The sequence below is a fragment of the Anastrepha obliqua genome, chromosome 6, assembly GCF_027943255.1.
Source record: "Anastrepha obliqua isolate idAnaObli1 chromosome 6, idAnaObli1_1.0, whole genome shotgun sequence".
Classification (NCBI taxonomy): Eukaryota; Metazoa; Arthropoda; class Insecta; order Diptera; family Tephritidae; genus Anastrepha; species Anastrepha obliqua.
In genome coordinates this window covers 494,261-511,889 of record NC_072897.1, presented here as the reverse complement: position 1 = coordinate 511,889, position 17,629 = coordinate 494,261, and the positions used below count along the sequence as shown (strand labels likewise).

The 17,629-nt window shown below is 37.8% G+C and overlaps 1 protein-coding gene across 2 annotated transcripts in view; it reads right to left on the bottom strand.

Moving 5' to 3' along the window:
- The window catches only part of LOC129250860 (inactive rhomboid protein 1-like), a 111,157-nt gene that overhangs the window by 82,970 nt on the left and 10,558 nt on the right, over positions 1-17,629 (bottom strand). For both annotated transcript variants that reach the window (XM_054890465.1, XM_054890464.1), the window contains exon 4: positions 4,183-4,545. In XM_054890465.1, coding sequence (XP_054746440.1) covers positions 4,183-4,545 — 363 coding nt within the window. The remainder of the gene's footprint in view (positions 1-4,182; positions 4,546-17,629) is intronic.

Here is a 17,629-nt window from a genome sequence, read left to right as displayed (position 1 = left end):
AGAACTTCCCGCTGCCAAGTTGGGCGAGGTTACACTTCTTTTTTGACAATTCACAATATTCGTAGCTCGTGAGACTTTTCTATATCATTAGCGTTCTCTGCAACTTAAACCCTAGAATTAAGGGGAAACGGAAAATGTGTAAGGTCTAATTTCGAAGGTGTGTATAGAAAAAATTGTTTTCAATATACATACATACATATGTGTGTGTGTAAGTAAGAGTGCAACCGTTGAGAAAATAATACGCAGTCCTGTGAATATGCCGAGAATTAATACGAAAATTTTGCAGGCCCAGACACAAGGTTGAATAGAGGATGATAGATTTATCAGGTTTATTAGCTATGGGGGAAAAAATAATTGTGTGAGCAGCTTCGGCTGCCATTTCACAGTGCCTTTCGGCAGCCGATTTCTGCCCGCTCGTTTCACCCGTATTCACACACTCGTCTAAGGAGTCGTTGTTCATATGGCAGCGAAGTAACATGGTCGAAGACTGTGTTTTTTTTTTTCGTGTATCACCAACTCAATCTCAGTTGGGCACACCTGTAAAAATCTTTTCCCATGAGGCAGAATAAATGTAACATTGTTACTACAAAAGGTAACACCATATATAATAAAGTGGTGCACAAGTCGACATATATGTGCTTTCAAGTCATTTGCTAAATTCACACAACAATGCAGTGTTTTGTTCTCAACTAACAGTAACAGGCAATAGCAGCTAGAGAGAAAACCAAATCATGCTTTTGTATGACTTGCTTCTCTCTCAGCATTATCACAACACACATATTTCGGCAAGATAGCAAGAAAAGCAATGACACTGAAAGGCAATGAAAAACAATTCAATTCAAACAAGTGAATTGTGTCAAATGTGGATTATTTACTTACATGAATTCCTGATATTTTAAAATCAAATACGCAGTTAATGTTTGGTATGATGGTTTTGTAGAATAAAAATTAAATTCTGATTAATATTTGAATGTAACTTACACTTTGCCTGCTAATATACGCTACGTACATACATATATATGACACCAATTCACACATTGTACTTGATGTCTTTCGGCAAAGCTTGTATGAGAAGGTTTTTCTACCATTGCCATGCAAGCATATAAGCAGCGTCGTGCAATTCGTGCACTGTCGATAGAGCCGAAGTAGTATTGCTTGTTGAAGACAGTTTTTCTTCGTTGCTGTTCAAGTTGTGTGCCAACATTGCTTTTTGTCTTCACAAACAGTGTCACATGCAATGTGTGACTTGTTGCTTTGTAATAAGCAAGTCATTTGTGCACCACTTTAATATATAATATTAGATATAATGATTATTTAATATTAATTAATACTAGTATTAGTTTAACAATGATTTACATTTAAACGAAGTTTAAACGCCCGATTCCGCGTGCTTAAGCTGAGTTTAAAAATTCACCACAGGTAAACTAGCAAACTTTGCCTAAATATATTGCTTGATCGTACTGGCTTTGAACCTTTTAACACTGTTTTATACTTCGATTGAGGTACCTCCAAAATATATTCACCAAAACTTCGCAATTTTAATCCGGGTATGCAAACATCACAAATAATATTTGGATTTCAAAATATTCTGGCTTATGTCTCAGATACCAGATTTAATGTGGCAATATTATTTTTATCCGATCTGAAAATATAAATGAAGCCCCTCGTGCCGCAAATAATTTCTCAGCTCAGTATTTAATAAGTATTATTTTAGCAGCGACCAAAGAGGAAAAAGACTCTCAGAATTTTAACCCTTAACTGGGTACTCCATTAGTAACATAACTGGTCCGGCGTAGTCTGTGAGACGAGTACGTTTTGAAGCTCAAGAATAAAACACAACATAAAGTTATTATTATTTTTTAATAAACATCGATATTATGAACACAAATGAACTACATTTAGTAAAAATACATGCTATTGGGGCAAAGTCTAACAAATTAAAAACACAAGAAGAAATAATGTACCCCACATCTACAAAAAAAAAAGCTTTTTCTTTCCGAAAATCATAAAAAAGTGAGAACAAGCTAGTTAACTTTTTTTTTTAAGAATTGATTTGTAAATCATTATATAACCATAAAACTCATAAAGATATGGAAAGTTGAAGGTGGTTTTGTATCCAGTAAGGCCCAAAGTTGACAAGTTTGAGATACAGTTTTTGCAGATTGGATCTGTGTACCTTAAGCAGACTGGATTCTTGCAATAAACGCATAGGTATTTGGTCATCCTGCGTTTGTTGCTAGGACATATATGGCAAATCTTACGTTTTTGGAGAATAAGATTTGTTTCATCATTAGTTGGTTGTTCTTCTGGAACTCTAAGTATCCTTCTAATCATGGTTCATATTTCACGTGGTATATTCATCATTGTTATGCGCCGTTTCATATGATCTTCCACCAATTGCATAGCTAGCTGTTTTCCAAAAACATTTTTTTCTTTTATTATTGGATTGTTTTTGTAACACTGATGAAGAATATAAGAATTTACCGCAGAAATATCCAAGACACGGAAAAAGATTGTCAATGGCCACCTTCGACTACGACGACTGGATGTACTTTTTGAACACTTTTCGTCAATGGAATCAACTCCTCCTTTATTTTCGTTATAAAAGGTGATTATTTCTGGTTTATTAGTTACTTGGTCAGTGTATTCTCTGTCGTGCATGGAAGATATCAGAATTGTGGCTTTTCCAACTTTTCCAACGAGGGAAATTATTGTGCATTCCTCCCTAAATCCATAGAATGTTGATCCAGCAGCTCTTTTGCGATTGGGTAGGAAGGTCTGTGGTATTTCGGGTTTATTTTTTTTAGGGTGCCTACATCCGTTAAGTTTTTCTTTAGAAGGACGTCCACTAACTGTATTGAAGAATACCAGTTATCAGCTGTTATGTTGCGATTGCTGTTGAAGAGCGGCGTTGCTAGGCGTAATACTGCTTGCGTAGGTTTTAAAAGTTTCTTATCTTCGTCACTGAGACCAAAACCATCCGAGTCCTTTCTGCAATAGATATAAGCATTATAAAGAAAGCTGTTTCTCGCGTCTGTTAAGCACTGAATTTTAAGGCCATATTTTGCTGGTTTGTTTGGCATGTACATCTTAAAGCGGCATCTCCCACGGAAACTCACCAGCATTTCGTCTACAGTAATAGATTGCCCTAATCCATATAAACTTTGGCAATTCTCTATAAAACTGTTAAACACGAAGGATATAGATGCAGCAGGGTCATCCTTTTTGCGTTCTTCTCTATCTTCTCGATTATCAAATCTTATCGCAGCCAAAAGGACAGCAATTCTTTTTTTACTGAGAACTGCTCTGAATATGTCCCTTTCAGTTCCATCTGTTGCAAATAGACTCAGTTATATCTGTTTCTCTTAGGTGATGTTTTGAAATAGCAGAATATTTTTCACTCATCGAATTTAGCTTTTTGTTAGTGCACTGCATAATATGTTCCAATATATTGTCACTAAAAAGTAAAATAGCTAGCGGATCTGCAGACTCACCAAGCATCCTTGCCTTTGCTTTCAGTATGGGAACTTTCATCACAATGTTATGTTTTCGGACTTTAGATGATGGACGAACTTCTGAAGTACACCACCTATACCGATTTTTGCCACATATATTACATATTTCTTTTCACTTTCCGTTGAGTCCACTTCATCACTGTCATTGTCCTCCTCACATTCAGATAACTCCGAGTTAGTGTCATGCTCTGACTCAATATTATAGTCGTCCGACACATCGTCTATATCACTACCACTATCAGTGTCTTCGTTATTCCACTTAGAGAGAGTTCCTTCATAATCACAATCGCCCAAACGCATCCGTTTAGATGGCCCAGCCATAACTCACTATATTTGAAACACGCACTAAAGTAACGTAAAGGGTCCGGCGTAGTCTGACAGACTACCGCGCAAATATAATCGTTCCTAACTTAGAGTATAACTGAACAAAATCGACAGAAATGTGACTATTTTTTAATGACCAATAGGGGAAGGAATAGGCGGAGCGACCCGTATGTAGGTGGTTCCAGTAGCAAATAAACAGGATTTGTTTATATGACGTAGTCTCTCAAACGACGCCGGACCAGTTAAGGGTTAAGATATTGTAGTTCCTGATATGCATTAGGTATAATGAACTTTTGAGGTATATGTACATATACACATGTATGTAGACATTCTAAATACGTACCGCTCCTTTTGTTAATATATCACTTGAGCGACGGCGATAGTAATATTGTTGCTGTTGCTGCACCGATTTATATTGATTATCTTTACTACCGCCATCGGCACTTCGGTCATTCTCGTTGCTGACAATACACGGTATATCACTGCCGCCGACTAAATGGCTACTACTGAGGTCAATTCCTCCAACGCTGACACCAAAACTAGGACGGTTGGCCATATTGCTGCCACCCGAATTCGAATTGAAATTAGTACCGAAAACTTCCTCCACATTTAGAGGGATTAATTCCGTCGGAAATACGTAGAATGTCACTAATAATACCGAATATATGAAAAAATGGAACAGGACGCAGGACCAGATAAGATTTATCTAAAAATTATGATTGGAATACAGAAAAATAGTTGATATGTAAATATTTATAAAGTAATCGTTAAAGATAAAGAAGAACAACAATGTGCAAGTAAAAAGAAGTAGAGATATATTGGTTAATGTTTGATAAGTTCGCGGTCCAAGGTTCTTTTAAATGACTCAACATCTACTTAAGATAACAATAGTTATATCATTCAGGGGTAGAAAAAACAATGTTTTGTTTTTCTTTCTTAAAAGAATATAGTCTGGTATAATGAGAGAATAACATTAATCGATTTTCTGCTTAAGCCAGCTACAATAAAGCGCTGGTCTTTGCTATTGGGCCAGGCAGTTGTGTAGAAGTGATATAATAGTTAATTTACCCTTATCAGGTTGGTCTCCATTCCACAGGGGTGAGGCTCAAGTAGTTTAACCCTCATTTCGTGGGGGTAACTTACCACGAACTACGAGGGAAGCTGCATGTGGGGATTGGCTAATCACCCATCCACGGAACGGCGGAAGTGACGGTCATTCAATCACCATGCGGAAATTACCGTACCAACGTTCTCCTGTTATTCCCTACCACGGTATTCTATCAAGTCCTCTGTTTGTCCCCCTATTACTTTACATGGCAGTAGATATAAAATTAACTTTCTACTTTCTCACATGGCACGTTGACTATGTTAGGGGAGAGCCGAATGAATGAGAGAGATATACCGATTTCTACACCATACGACGCAACTGAAAAAGCTGTGGAGGATGTGAAGATGCCGAAAAATCTCTCAATAGACTCAAACGAATCTCTGATACCGAGTAAGTCTCTGACAACGATTAAACCTGATGCGAATTAGGAGAAGGCTGAAGTTGCTGAATGCAGATGTGGGTCTATCCGAGAGGCAGATCAAACGGAGAATACAAAAGGCGAAGAAAGCCGAAGCATTAGAACAGAAGGTTCTTCTGTAATGTTGCAATCTTCCGGAACCGAAACGGGGTCTGTGCCAGCGACCGCGAAGAAGAGATAGGCAAAGAAGAAGAAAGTCGCGAGTCTGAATTCGGAAATGCCTGCATCCTCGCCCTAATCGGAGGCAGATAAACCTGTACCTGACAAGGCAAAAGCTAAGGGATTTCAAATGTCGAATGACACTACTCCGTTAACGTCTGGCGAATCAATCGCGAGAGTGGCAGCAAAGGCAACGACGGTAGAGATATGTAAGTACCTACCAAGGGCAACAAGACTATCTTTACAGCTATCTTTGAAAAGCTATCGGTCAATCGAAAGACGCGCCTACTTTCGAGGGTAAAAGCGTGATGCACGGCATTGTAAAGTACAATGCTGCAATGCTTTTTCCCGAGAATGGCTGGAAAAGGAAAAATTCCTGCTTGCGAAAAAAGCATATTCATTCTTGTTGAGAGTAGTAAATAAAGGCTTATACGAGCGAATGTCTAGATTCTAGGACTTTGCTCTAGTCTGGCAGAACTCCTCACACGAATACGTGTTCAGAACAATGATGGTGACACGACTCTCTGGAAAGTATACTCGTGCACTAAACAGAAGGTAGGTTTCCAACTAGTGCTGGACATCGATCTTGGGTCTCTCAAGGTCATGAAGTCAAAATACGAGTGTCGTCCTCATCTACATCTGAGGCCAATTCGTTTTCGCGCCGAGGATACGGCAAAGGATCTACGGCTCTTCTGTGCCGTAGGTATGCAAAACTGCAAACAAACCCACACATAATACTTATACAAGAACCATGACATACACAAGCGTATCTGTGGTCTAGGTGATATGTCGTGGGGACAAATACTTCATTACGGAGGGAATGTGAGACCACGAGCATGTATTCTCATGCCAAAGTAGATCGATGTTAAAAAAACAATGCTCCAGGGATATTGTGTATGTAAAAATCAAGTACTGAAATAGTGGGAAAGTGTCGGAGATATCATAGTTACGGCCTACCTACCCTACCACTCTTAACATCTGCCCCATTCGAAAGAGCTAGAAGAAGTAGTCCAATATGCAGAATCCAATAATCTGGGGCTAATAATGGGCTGTGACGCAAACTCTCAGAACATAAATGGGGGAAGCAGCAAATGGAATTCCAGAGTTTTCCAGTAACTGGATTTTATTCTGTTGACTGATTTGATTATTCAAAAAATTGGTAACAAACCAACTTTTGTTACCAAAAGAAGATAAAAGGTGATTGATTTAAAAATTACCAACAGGTAAGTTGGCAATTAAATCAACCAATGGCTAATCTTGGAAGAAGACTCTCTTTCAGATTATCGTCTTATCGAATTCCGACTGGGAATTGATACTATATCAATACCTTCTGATAGGAATCTTCGAAAGGTGGACTGGGACAAGTATGGTGAGCTTGTAACAGAGCGGATACCAAACCTGAAAAAAACTCAAATCAATAGTTTGAAGATACTAGTATATTGCTAGTCAGAGGAATCGATACACTTTTCCTTATCTTCCTTTGAAAATTGTAAGTCCTCTGGACCTGGTGGAATATATCCAGCAATATTAAAGAAAGGAGGTAATAGGTTGATTAAGGCCTTGAAAAGGATATTCACAGCCTGTCTTGCACTTGGTGACATACCATCTCAATGACGACGCGTAAGAATAGTATTTATTCCGAAAACAGGAAAAGATGACTATTCCCTAGCTAAAAGTTTTAGATCAATCAGTTTGACATCATTCTTGTTGAAAAGTCTACAACGAGAGGTAGAGAGACATATTCGAGTGGGGGTATTGCCGAGTAGCCCACTTAGTAGAAATCCACATGCTTACCTGAATGGGAAATCATGTGAATCAGCATTACACGATCTTGTCAGCAAGATTGAAGCCGAGCTGAAGGTGAATCGCGCATTAAGGATTTTTCAGCAATCCCGCAGAGCCTTTGGCAAAACCTGGAGTGTGAAACATGCTGTGATCTGGTGGGTATAAACAGCACTTATCAGACTAATAATCACTTATGCTTCTGTGGTTTGGTGGAGATGGACAATTGTTAAGTCAACACTTCGGAAACTATGAAGGCTGCAAACAAGTATTATATATACAATACATATTTATGCATTACGGGTGCTATGAGTACAACCTCCAGCGATGCCCTAAATGATATGCTTGATTTGCTCCCCTTGGATCTTAAGATACAAAACGAAACAAAAAAAGCAATGTGTAGGGATACAGAGAAATCTTTAAGATGCTATCTGAGCAGTATCCACTGTTTTTGGCACCTAAGGACGACTTTATACCCATAGTTTAATTTGGAAAGAAATTTGATGTCAGAGGAATGCGTGAGCAATGGAGCGATCCAGAATGCATTCAGGGAGGTTTGACGCATATTTTCTTCACCGATGGGTCCAAGAATGAAGTAGAGTCTGGAACTGGAGGGTACTTAAACGATAGTAATAAGTATCACTATACTATGGGAGGAATGGCAACTGTTTTCCAAACGGAAATTTTTGGCATTCTGAAAGTAGCAGAATGGGTAATTGAGAGGAGAAGGAGTGGGAAACAGATTGGAGATCTTTAGTGACAGTCAGGCTGCGCTAAAAGCTTTGAAAAACGCAAAGCAAACCTCAAAGATTGTTCAAGAATGTAAGAAGAAGCTTAATTCTGTCGCAAGACAGAACAGGTTCGTACTTATATGGGTTTCAGGACACTGCGGGATTCAAAATTTCCGATGAATTGGCGAACTATGGATCAGCAGTTCCTCCACTGGGATCAGAGCCATTAATCGGAATCAGTTCTGCAGGAATCAAGAATTGGATCAGCGATTATGTATGCAATTTACATAAAGAGCGATGGTCCGGTCTGGAACACTGTAGAACTGCAAAGTATTTTGTGACAAGCCTGAACAGAAAACTGTCGGACTTTTTTCTAAAACTTAGAAGAAAAGACGTTCGGTTGATGGTCGGCATTATTACGGGACACAATCCATGGAGTTAACATGTGAACACCATTAGAATCATTGAAGGCCCGATATCCCTGTTTTGCTTAGGAACTGAGCATTTTATCTGTGAGTGTCCCACATTTGAAGGAGCAAGGCTACGCATTTTAGGTTCCGATGTCATGGGAACAAGTAAAATTGGGAGGATATTTTCAGATTTGTCCTCTTTTCCTCTATTCCTCTTTTCTATCCTACCTTTTTTCCTTTTGCTACTCTTCTCCTTTCCTCCTTGAGTATCTACTTTTCACTTTCCAGAGCTTTAAATACAATGCGCTTTTTAACCTGAGTGTTTTCGGAGTTACCAAATATCTCGGTGCTTCTTGGCTCGACCTTTCAAATTTCAATTTCAATTTCGATATAATATTGTAAGTTGGTGGTTGTTGGTAAGGATTACGATAGTTAACGTTCAACTTAAAAACGATTTGCGGAAAAATGCATTAATTTTATTTGGAAAAAACCATGATTCTCATATACTTATAGTGCACTCCATTTCATTTCATATAAAAAATTTATATTTACATTGAACATTTTTAGAATAGGAAATAAAAAAATAAATAAATTCGGAAAACTATAGCAAAACGAATAATCGTACTAAAATAGGATGAGATGGATGACGTAAAATTTGATAAAAGGTGTTACGCTTTTAATGTGCTGCAAGTTTTGAAATGTTTTACATAAGGAAAACAGAAGGGAACGCTGGCTGATTTTTAAATTGCAGGAAGAGGTAAAGACTTTCAGAGGGTTCAGCAATTTTATGAACAAAACTCATACAATACAACCATATTTAGAACATACAAAAAGTAAGAAATGTAATGATCAAAGAGCGCATGATTTTAAATAAAGTTAAAAACAAACCCTTTGTTGTTGTGTTGATACAGATCGAAATATCGGAATGTGTCGCGAACTGCGCGGAAGAAGTACTTTATTACTCTGCCACCCCAAGACCTCTTCTGCAAATACTCAGCGGCCTGATCTGAAGACTGTCACACATGGACATTCAACAAATTCAACAATATTAGAAGTCTATATGGATATACCCAGTGGTTGTGATTATCTTATGCTGGGTTCCAGGCCACAGAGATATACCAGGGAACTGTAGGGCTACCCATTTTGCAAGAGAAGGTACCTGTATGCCAAACATAAATAATTTTATGGAGGTACCTCTCGCGACTTGTAAGCTTCTTGTTATTGACGAACTAATCAGTTCTGTGAATCAAAGATGAATTAGTGCCAATACCTGTGAAATTGCTAGGCAAACATGACAAAGATTTAGCCGTCTGTCCAAGAATATTATAAAATTGAGTAGACTTCAAATTAGGACCTTAGTAGAGGCCGTCAGAGGACATTGTGTCACAGAAAATCACGCAAGGAGATTAGGCGTTTACATGCGTGATTTCTGTCGTAATTGTAGGAGTGGTGGAGGAGTTGGAAACAATTCAACATGCCAGGCTCTAGCCAGAAACAGGAACCTATATTTAAGATCCTACTTCTTAATGACTATAGATATTCTATACACTTTAGGTATCAACAACCTTTTACGTTTTGTCCAAGGCTCAGGATGGTTTAATCGGGCAGGAAAAATGTAGCTCAATCCATGCTGCTCCCAACGGAGCCATTTCGAGGTCTAAGTGGCATCGCTCTCTCTATGTACCAAGCGACTGCCAAACTTAATCTAACCTAACCTAACCTAAAAATAAGAGCGTTCGTATGGAAAACGGCAAAATATAACTAAATCACTAGTTTTTGTACTTATATGGTTTAAAATATTATATACAGCTGAAAGCAAATATCATGTAATTTAAATGGGTCGGATGGAAGGTGATATGTCTGCGGAAAGCCCAATACTGAATTTGAATCGAAGAATAAAAAGGGTGTTGGGAAGCATGGGGTGGTTCTGTGATGGTGTGGGGGTGCCTTTCAAGAGAAGGTATCAAAATAATCATTTTGTAGAAGACAATATGGATAAATTTCAATATTTGAACAACCTTAAAGCTAATGACGAACGGTTGCCAATATAGGGTTCATCTACAACTGCTTTGAATACTCCAAGCATCCGCTCAATCGATTTCAATATAATCAAGCATCTTTGGGAGGAATTGACCAGAATCCTGAAAATAAAGTTTTTCGGAATACAAACGAACTGAAGTAAGCTCTGAAAACGGTGTGGTACAATATTTCACCAGTCATATTTTAAAATTTGGTAGAATCTATTCCAATATATTTCAATGCAGTACTATCATTCGTGTGGACATGAATTCTATGGTTTTGCTTATTTTTATTTCTCAGTAGAAATGTTGAATTCAAATACAATTTTTTTATGTGAATAAATGGCGTAGACCCTAAATAAATGGCGTATATGTTTTTTTCGAAAAATTGTTAATTTTCAATTACGAAATTCTGTTTTATACTTGAACAGTGAGTATCTGCGATTAAGCGTTATTGCCATTATATACTCGTATACATACAAGTATTTGGCGCTGTTCTACTAATGACGAAACCACCACTTTGTTCCTTCTCCGAACTGCAGGCTTGAATTGCCTGCCATGGGTCAATCGTGTTTAGAATTTATCTAACTCTAGGTTTCCGGAACATACCGAATAATAGTCACGCAAAAATACATCTGACTACTGCGGCCGTAGTTGATGGTTTATTAAATGAGAATGAGCCTGATAATGGCTCTTTGAAGTGAGAACAACACAAAAAACAAAGGTTAATTTTAAACAAAGGCGGCCGCCGTAGCCGAATGGGTTGGTGCGTGATTACCATTCAGAATTCACAGAGAGATCGTTGGTTCGAATCTCGGTGAAAGCAAAATTAATAAAAACATTTTTCTAATAGCGGTCGCCCCTCGGCAGGCAATGACAAACCTCCGAGTGTATTTCTGCCATGAAAAAGCTCCTCATAAAAATATCTGCCGTTCGGATTCGGCTTGAAACTGTAGGTCCCTCCATTTGTGGAACAACATCAAGACGCACAACACAAATAGGAGGAGGAGCTCGGCCAAGCACCTAACAGAAGTATACGCGCCAATTATTTATTTTTTATTTTTTTAAATTTTAAACAGTAAAGATGATTCCCAAAATAAGTAGTACTTTTTAAAAGTAAGTATTTTACTGTGGCTGTCTCTTGCAAATTACGTGAATAGAATACATTTTTTACTGACCTGGTGTAAAAATTTTATGGCTTTGGATAAATAATGCCAGTCTCGTTAAGACGGCTTATTTTGAATTTAGGGTAATTTTTTTGTATTGGCCGTTAAACATTTGGTGGAAATGATTTTGAATGAATTTTCATAACTTCACTTTTAAGTTTGAAAAACAATATTTTGTGCGTACTGAAGTTTTAGTTACTGTTTGCATTTTGTAATAATGCACTTGAACCAGAGTCCTTTGAATTAAAAATGCAGAAAATGCGCTATCATATACTTATTTTAAATTATTCCGGCAGACAACATATCAATATTATAGTCATACGTTCTACAAGCAATAAGTACCCATTGTATATATAAATTATAAAATATTTATTTGTTAATCAAAAGAATTTACAACAATATTGTTGGCCCCTTTCCACTCAAACATGCTGCGGTGCAAATACAGCATATAAATACCTATAGAGGTCCGTTGATGTGTGAGTTCGATACGTAAGATTGATGTGTGAGCTCCTTTTGATACCTGCAGCGCGCTGGTGGCTACAATATTTAATTGCTTCATTAATTTAGTACTTACCGGCTTATCGGTATTTCTTTTTATTTAAATTTTCATTCCCTTTTTATTTAAATTTTATTTTTTTGATGATTTTTTTTTTTTATAAAATAAAAATATGAACGTTACTTTTAATTATGTTATTATATTATTTATTAAAATATACGAATTTATGTAGATCACATACATATATGTACATACGAGCATGTACGTACCTATATATAGCTAACTTCGCCATATAGAATTGTTCCGAATTTGGCAAATGGTGAAATTTTTGCTGTGGTGAGTGAGTGCCCGTGCATATATACAGGTTCCGACACTCGAGCTGTAACCAACTTCAGACCGCTCGCACGCTGATGCATAGGCAACAGCTGTCTGTTTGTTGGCTAAAAAACAGTTTAGAGTATTGTTTACAAGCGCGCAGAAGCATTTTGCCGAGAATAAATGCGAAAAAAGAAAATCAGTCATGGATTTCTAACGTAAAAGTGTGATTGGATTATATTTGGCAGGAAAATCACAACCAACGATTGTTTGTGAGCTCGAGTACCTTAAAGTAAATAAAATTTTTGTTTATCGCACCATTACTCCTTACAATGATACTAGTAGTACCGCGAAACGTAATGAAGGTGGTCATCAAAAGACTGCACCGTCGTGTGAAATGGTTCAAAAAGTGAAGAAGCGCCCTGAGCGAAATCCCCGGCGAAGTACCAATCAAATGGAGAAAGATGATGCTGAAAATTGATATCAAAGTCAAGCTTTACAAGATCCAAATGCGCATGCTCTCACAAACGCACAAAGCAGCTACAAGTCAGACTTGAAAGAGTGAACCAGTTGTTTCGCTTGTCCGAAAGCGGTAAATTTCGGAACATTGTGTTTTCTCACGAGAAATTTTTCAAATTGAGCAATTTGTAAACTCCTAAAACGATAGGGTTTATTTGACCGACCGTTCATACGAGAATTTGAGTCATCGATTAGACACCAGAAAGCAGCACCAGCCACAGGTATTGGTTTGGGCCAATGTAAACGCAGATTGGCACTCTCCAATCTTTTTCATCGAGCCCGGCGTCAAGGTAAATGCGAAATATTTTCGGAAAAGTATTCTGGAGCTTGCTTTGAAGCCGCGTGCTGACAAACATTTCGGTGACAGACCATGACCGTTTCAGCAGAACCTGGCACCGTCTCACAAAGCTCAAGTAAGCCAATAATGGCTAACAAACAACGTTCCGAACTTCATAACGTCCACACAATGGCTCTGAAGTTCACCAGACGCGAATCCGACGTATTATTCTCTTTAGATCATTTTGGAGAGCAGGGTCCGAACTAAAAAATTCACCAGTCTCGAGGCGCTGAAAAAAGCCATTGTCCGCGAGTGGGCCAAAATACCTGTAAGTCACATTTGGGTAGCTTGTGATTCGTTTTAGGACCGTCTCAAGGCCATAGTCCAGGCAAAATGTGGTTATATCGAGCAAAAGTAAGTTGATCCTTAATTTTGTATTATTTTCACACATTTTTGAATTTGAATTAAATACAAGTAATTTCCCAAACTAAATTTATGGCCTTTTTAATTGGTTACATACTCTGAGTGCCGGACTCTCTATGTATGCCGACTTACATGTTCGTACATATACAGGGTGAACGATATGAAGTGTTACCTAATGAAAACACCATAGCTTCATTGTGTGAAATTAGTTTTTATTCATTTCAAAGACAAAATTGTTCAAAAATGATTACAATTTTAACACATATTCACTTTAGCTCGATATGACCACCTTTTACCTTGACTATAGCCTTCAAACGGTCAAAAAATGAGTTGTATGCTGCACGAATGTTATCTTGAGGTATTTCGGCCCATTCTCGTATAATCGCTTTCTTCAGCGCATCCATACTGGCATATTTTTTAGTCCTCGCCTTGCTCTCCAAAATGGACCAGATGGAATAGTCCATCGGATTTGCGTCTGGCGAATTCGAAACCAATTGTGTGGACGAAATGAAGTGTCGAACATGATTTTTTAACCATTCTTGGTTCACACGAGCTTTATGAGACGGTGCCGAGTCCTGTTGGAACGTCCACTCTAAAGCAACTTCTAAACCATTTTCCAGATAATAAGTCGCATTCACTTTGACACCAGGCTCGATAAAAACGATTGGAGAGCGTCCATGAACGGTCACTGCGGCCCAAACTATTACTTGCGATGGGAAATTGCTTCGAGTGGCCATACGTAGGCTCAAATTCTCGTATGAGCGTTCGGTCAAGTAAACACAGAAAATACAATATTAGGAAATTCGCCACGTTCGTGCAAGCGCAACAACTCCTTTGCTCTTTCGCACCGAAGTTTTTTTTGCTGGGGTGAAAGATAGTGTGCTGTTTCGAACTTGTAAGCCTTGTCTTGCGATATTTTCATTTATTTGGCCATTTTTCTTCCACTTCGACGTGGATTTCGTGCAAGTCGAACCTTCACTTTCCGAACCATTTCTGGCGTTGTTGCGGTTTTTTTGGTCCACCTCCATAGCGTTTTGCAATGCTACCAGTATCATTGTAACGTTTTATAGTGCGATACACAAACATTTTATTCACTTTGAGGTGACTGAGCTCACGAACAATGGTTGGTTGTGATTTTCCAGCCAAATTTAACGCAATCACAATATTTCGTTTGAATTCCATCACAGAGAAAAAAATTCAACAAAACTGAGACGCAAATGCTTTTGATGACTTATAAACAATATATTGAACTGCCATTAGAACAAATTTGACGTTGATGTCATGAGCTGTTTTATAGATACAAGCAGTGTAAAGTTGGTAACACTTCATATCGCCCTGTATGATATGCGTGGAATTCCAATGCTAACCATAACATTTGTAGAAATTAAAGAAAATAGGTACTGAGCAAACACTTATATAATTGATTTTGTTTAAACACGTGGTTTGATTAAGTTCTGTATGTGCGTTTATTTTGCTAAAGGTCAGCCAAGGCCCGTTAGACGTCTAAGGTATGTCGTCCCAAATGTTTACGGTATTATTCAAATATTCATACAGCAACAGGATTTCTGCATTTGCGTAGCTTCATCCAACACCGTCCAATGTAAAACAAAGTGAAAAACGTGGTTCTTTTTTATGTCTTCTACACCATTGACGTCCGCAGACATTATTAAGGTTGTATATTTTAAATTCCAAGATTTTACTATACGAATACGTAATTTTTTACGAAATCCTTTTTTTTAATCAATTGAGGCTTTAAGAAATATTTATTTCTTAATCAAAAGAATTTACAATAATATTGTAAGCTAGCTTGGTGTTATATATATCTTATATAAAAATTCAGCCGTTTTTCGCGTTGTGATGAACTTTACGGAGAATGGCTCAACGGATTTTAACCAAACTTTGCCACAATGAAGAAACACTTGTGGAGAAGGTTTGTGTTTTAAAATTTTAAGAATCGGATATCAGGGTCTCGAGAAATAGGCCAAAACGTGGACCCGGGTAACCCTAGGATGTGTTTGTACAATATGGGCAACAAATGAAAGCTGTTGATGATTTCTATAGGATAGAGTATTTTTCATACCGTTCCGTGACTAGGGTCTCGAGATATAGGCCAAAACATCGACCCGGGTAACCCTAGGATGTGTTGGTACAATATTGGTAGCAAATGGAAGCTGCTGCTGATTTCTATAGTATAGAGTATTTTTCAGACCGTTCCGTGACAAGGGTCTCGAGATATCGGCCAAAACATGGACCCCGATAACTTAAGGATGTGTTTGTACAATATGGGTAGCAAATGGGAGCTGTTGATGATTGCTATAGTATAGAGTATTTTTAATGCCCCTCCCTAACTAGGGTCTCGAGATATAGATCAAAACGTGGACCTGGATAACCCTAGGATGTGTTTGAACCACATGAGTATCCATTGTAAGTTGTTGATAAATGCTAATGAAAAGAGGACTTTTCTTTTCGCTGGGTAACTAAAGACTCCAGAAATAGACCAATTGGGAACTCGCCTTCAGGTTAAGAGATTGCGTTCTTATGTACCACAACCAGATAAAATGGTCCACGAACAGGTAAATAATATTTTCAGTGCGTTGACATTTCATCATTTGTAGAAATTTCTTAAGTCACATTTTCCACTTATTTTCAGGTCTACATAAAAAAGTTAGTGCCATGAATTTTTATTCTTATCGATTGATGGTTAGTCCACAAGAACAAAATTATATCTTGAGATGTCGTAAACTATATCATCAGTACATCGTTGATATGTATGCCAAAATAGAAACAGAACGTCTTAATTTTATTCGTTTCAACCAAGCAAAATTAAGATCTGAACAATATATTCATTTGCAAGATGCGATAGCGAATGATGCTAATATTAATGACATCGGACGTTTAACTATATTGCCATCTTCGTATATTGGTAGCCCACGGAATATGAACGAATATGAACAAGACGCAATGTGTTATGTACGAAAATACGGTCGACCGGATCTGTTCATTACATTTACATGTAATCCGCAGTGTGATGACATCAAAAACAATTTATTTGCAGGACAGTCGACAACAGATCGTCATGACATTACTGCTCGTGTTTTTCGGCAAAAATGTAAAGCACTTATGCATTTAATTGTGAAATTATATGTATTTGGGGAGGTGCGTTGCCATATGTACTCCATCGAATGGCAGAAAAGGGGATTGCCGCACGCACATATACTAATTTGGCTGGTACATAAAATAACTCCGGATCAAATCGATAACCTTATATCAGCTAAAATTCCTAACCACACTGCTGATCCTGAGTTATTTCAAGTTGTCGTTAAAAACATGATACATGGACCGTGCGGTGAACTAAATGTGAATTCACCATGTATGATTGATGAAAAGTGTTCGAAACGATATCTACCCAAGGCAATTTACTTCAGATACAATAACGGGCAATGACGGATATCCGTTGTATCGACGTAGATCACCTAATGATAATGGCAAAACGGCAACCATTAGAATGCGTAACCAGGAAGTTGAAGTGATAATCGTTGGGTGGTTCCGTATTGTCCATTATTATCGAAAATATTCAACGCTCATATAAACGTAGAATATTGTAATTCTGTCAAATCCATTAAATATATTTGCAAGTATGTATGTAAATAAAGGGAGCGATATGGCTATTTTCGGTGTTGCTGGTGATAATAGAAATGATGAAATTACTCAGTATCAAATGGGTCGCTATATTAGTAGCAACGAAGTTGTCTGGAGGATTATGTCATTTCCAATGCACGAAACACATCCTGCGGTTGTTTACTTGGTTGTACATCTTGAGAACGGCCAACGCGTTTATTTTAATGTAGCAAATTTATTGGAAAGAGCAGCGCAACCACCAGTAACTACGTTAACAGCTTTTTTCAAATTATGCGAAACTGATACATTTGCGATAACTTTGTTATATTCTGAAGTGCCTCAGTATTACA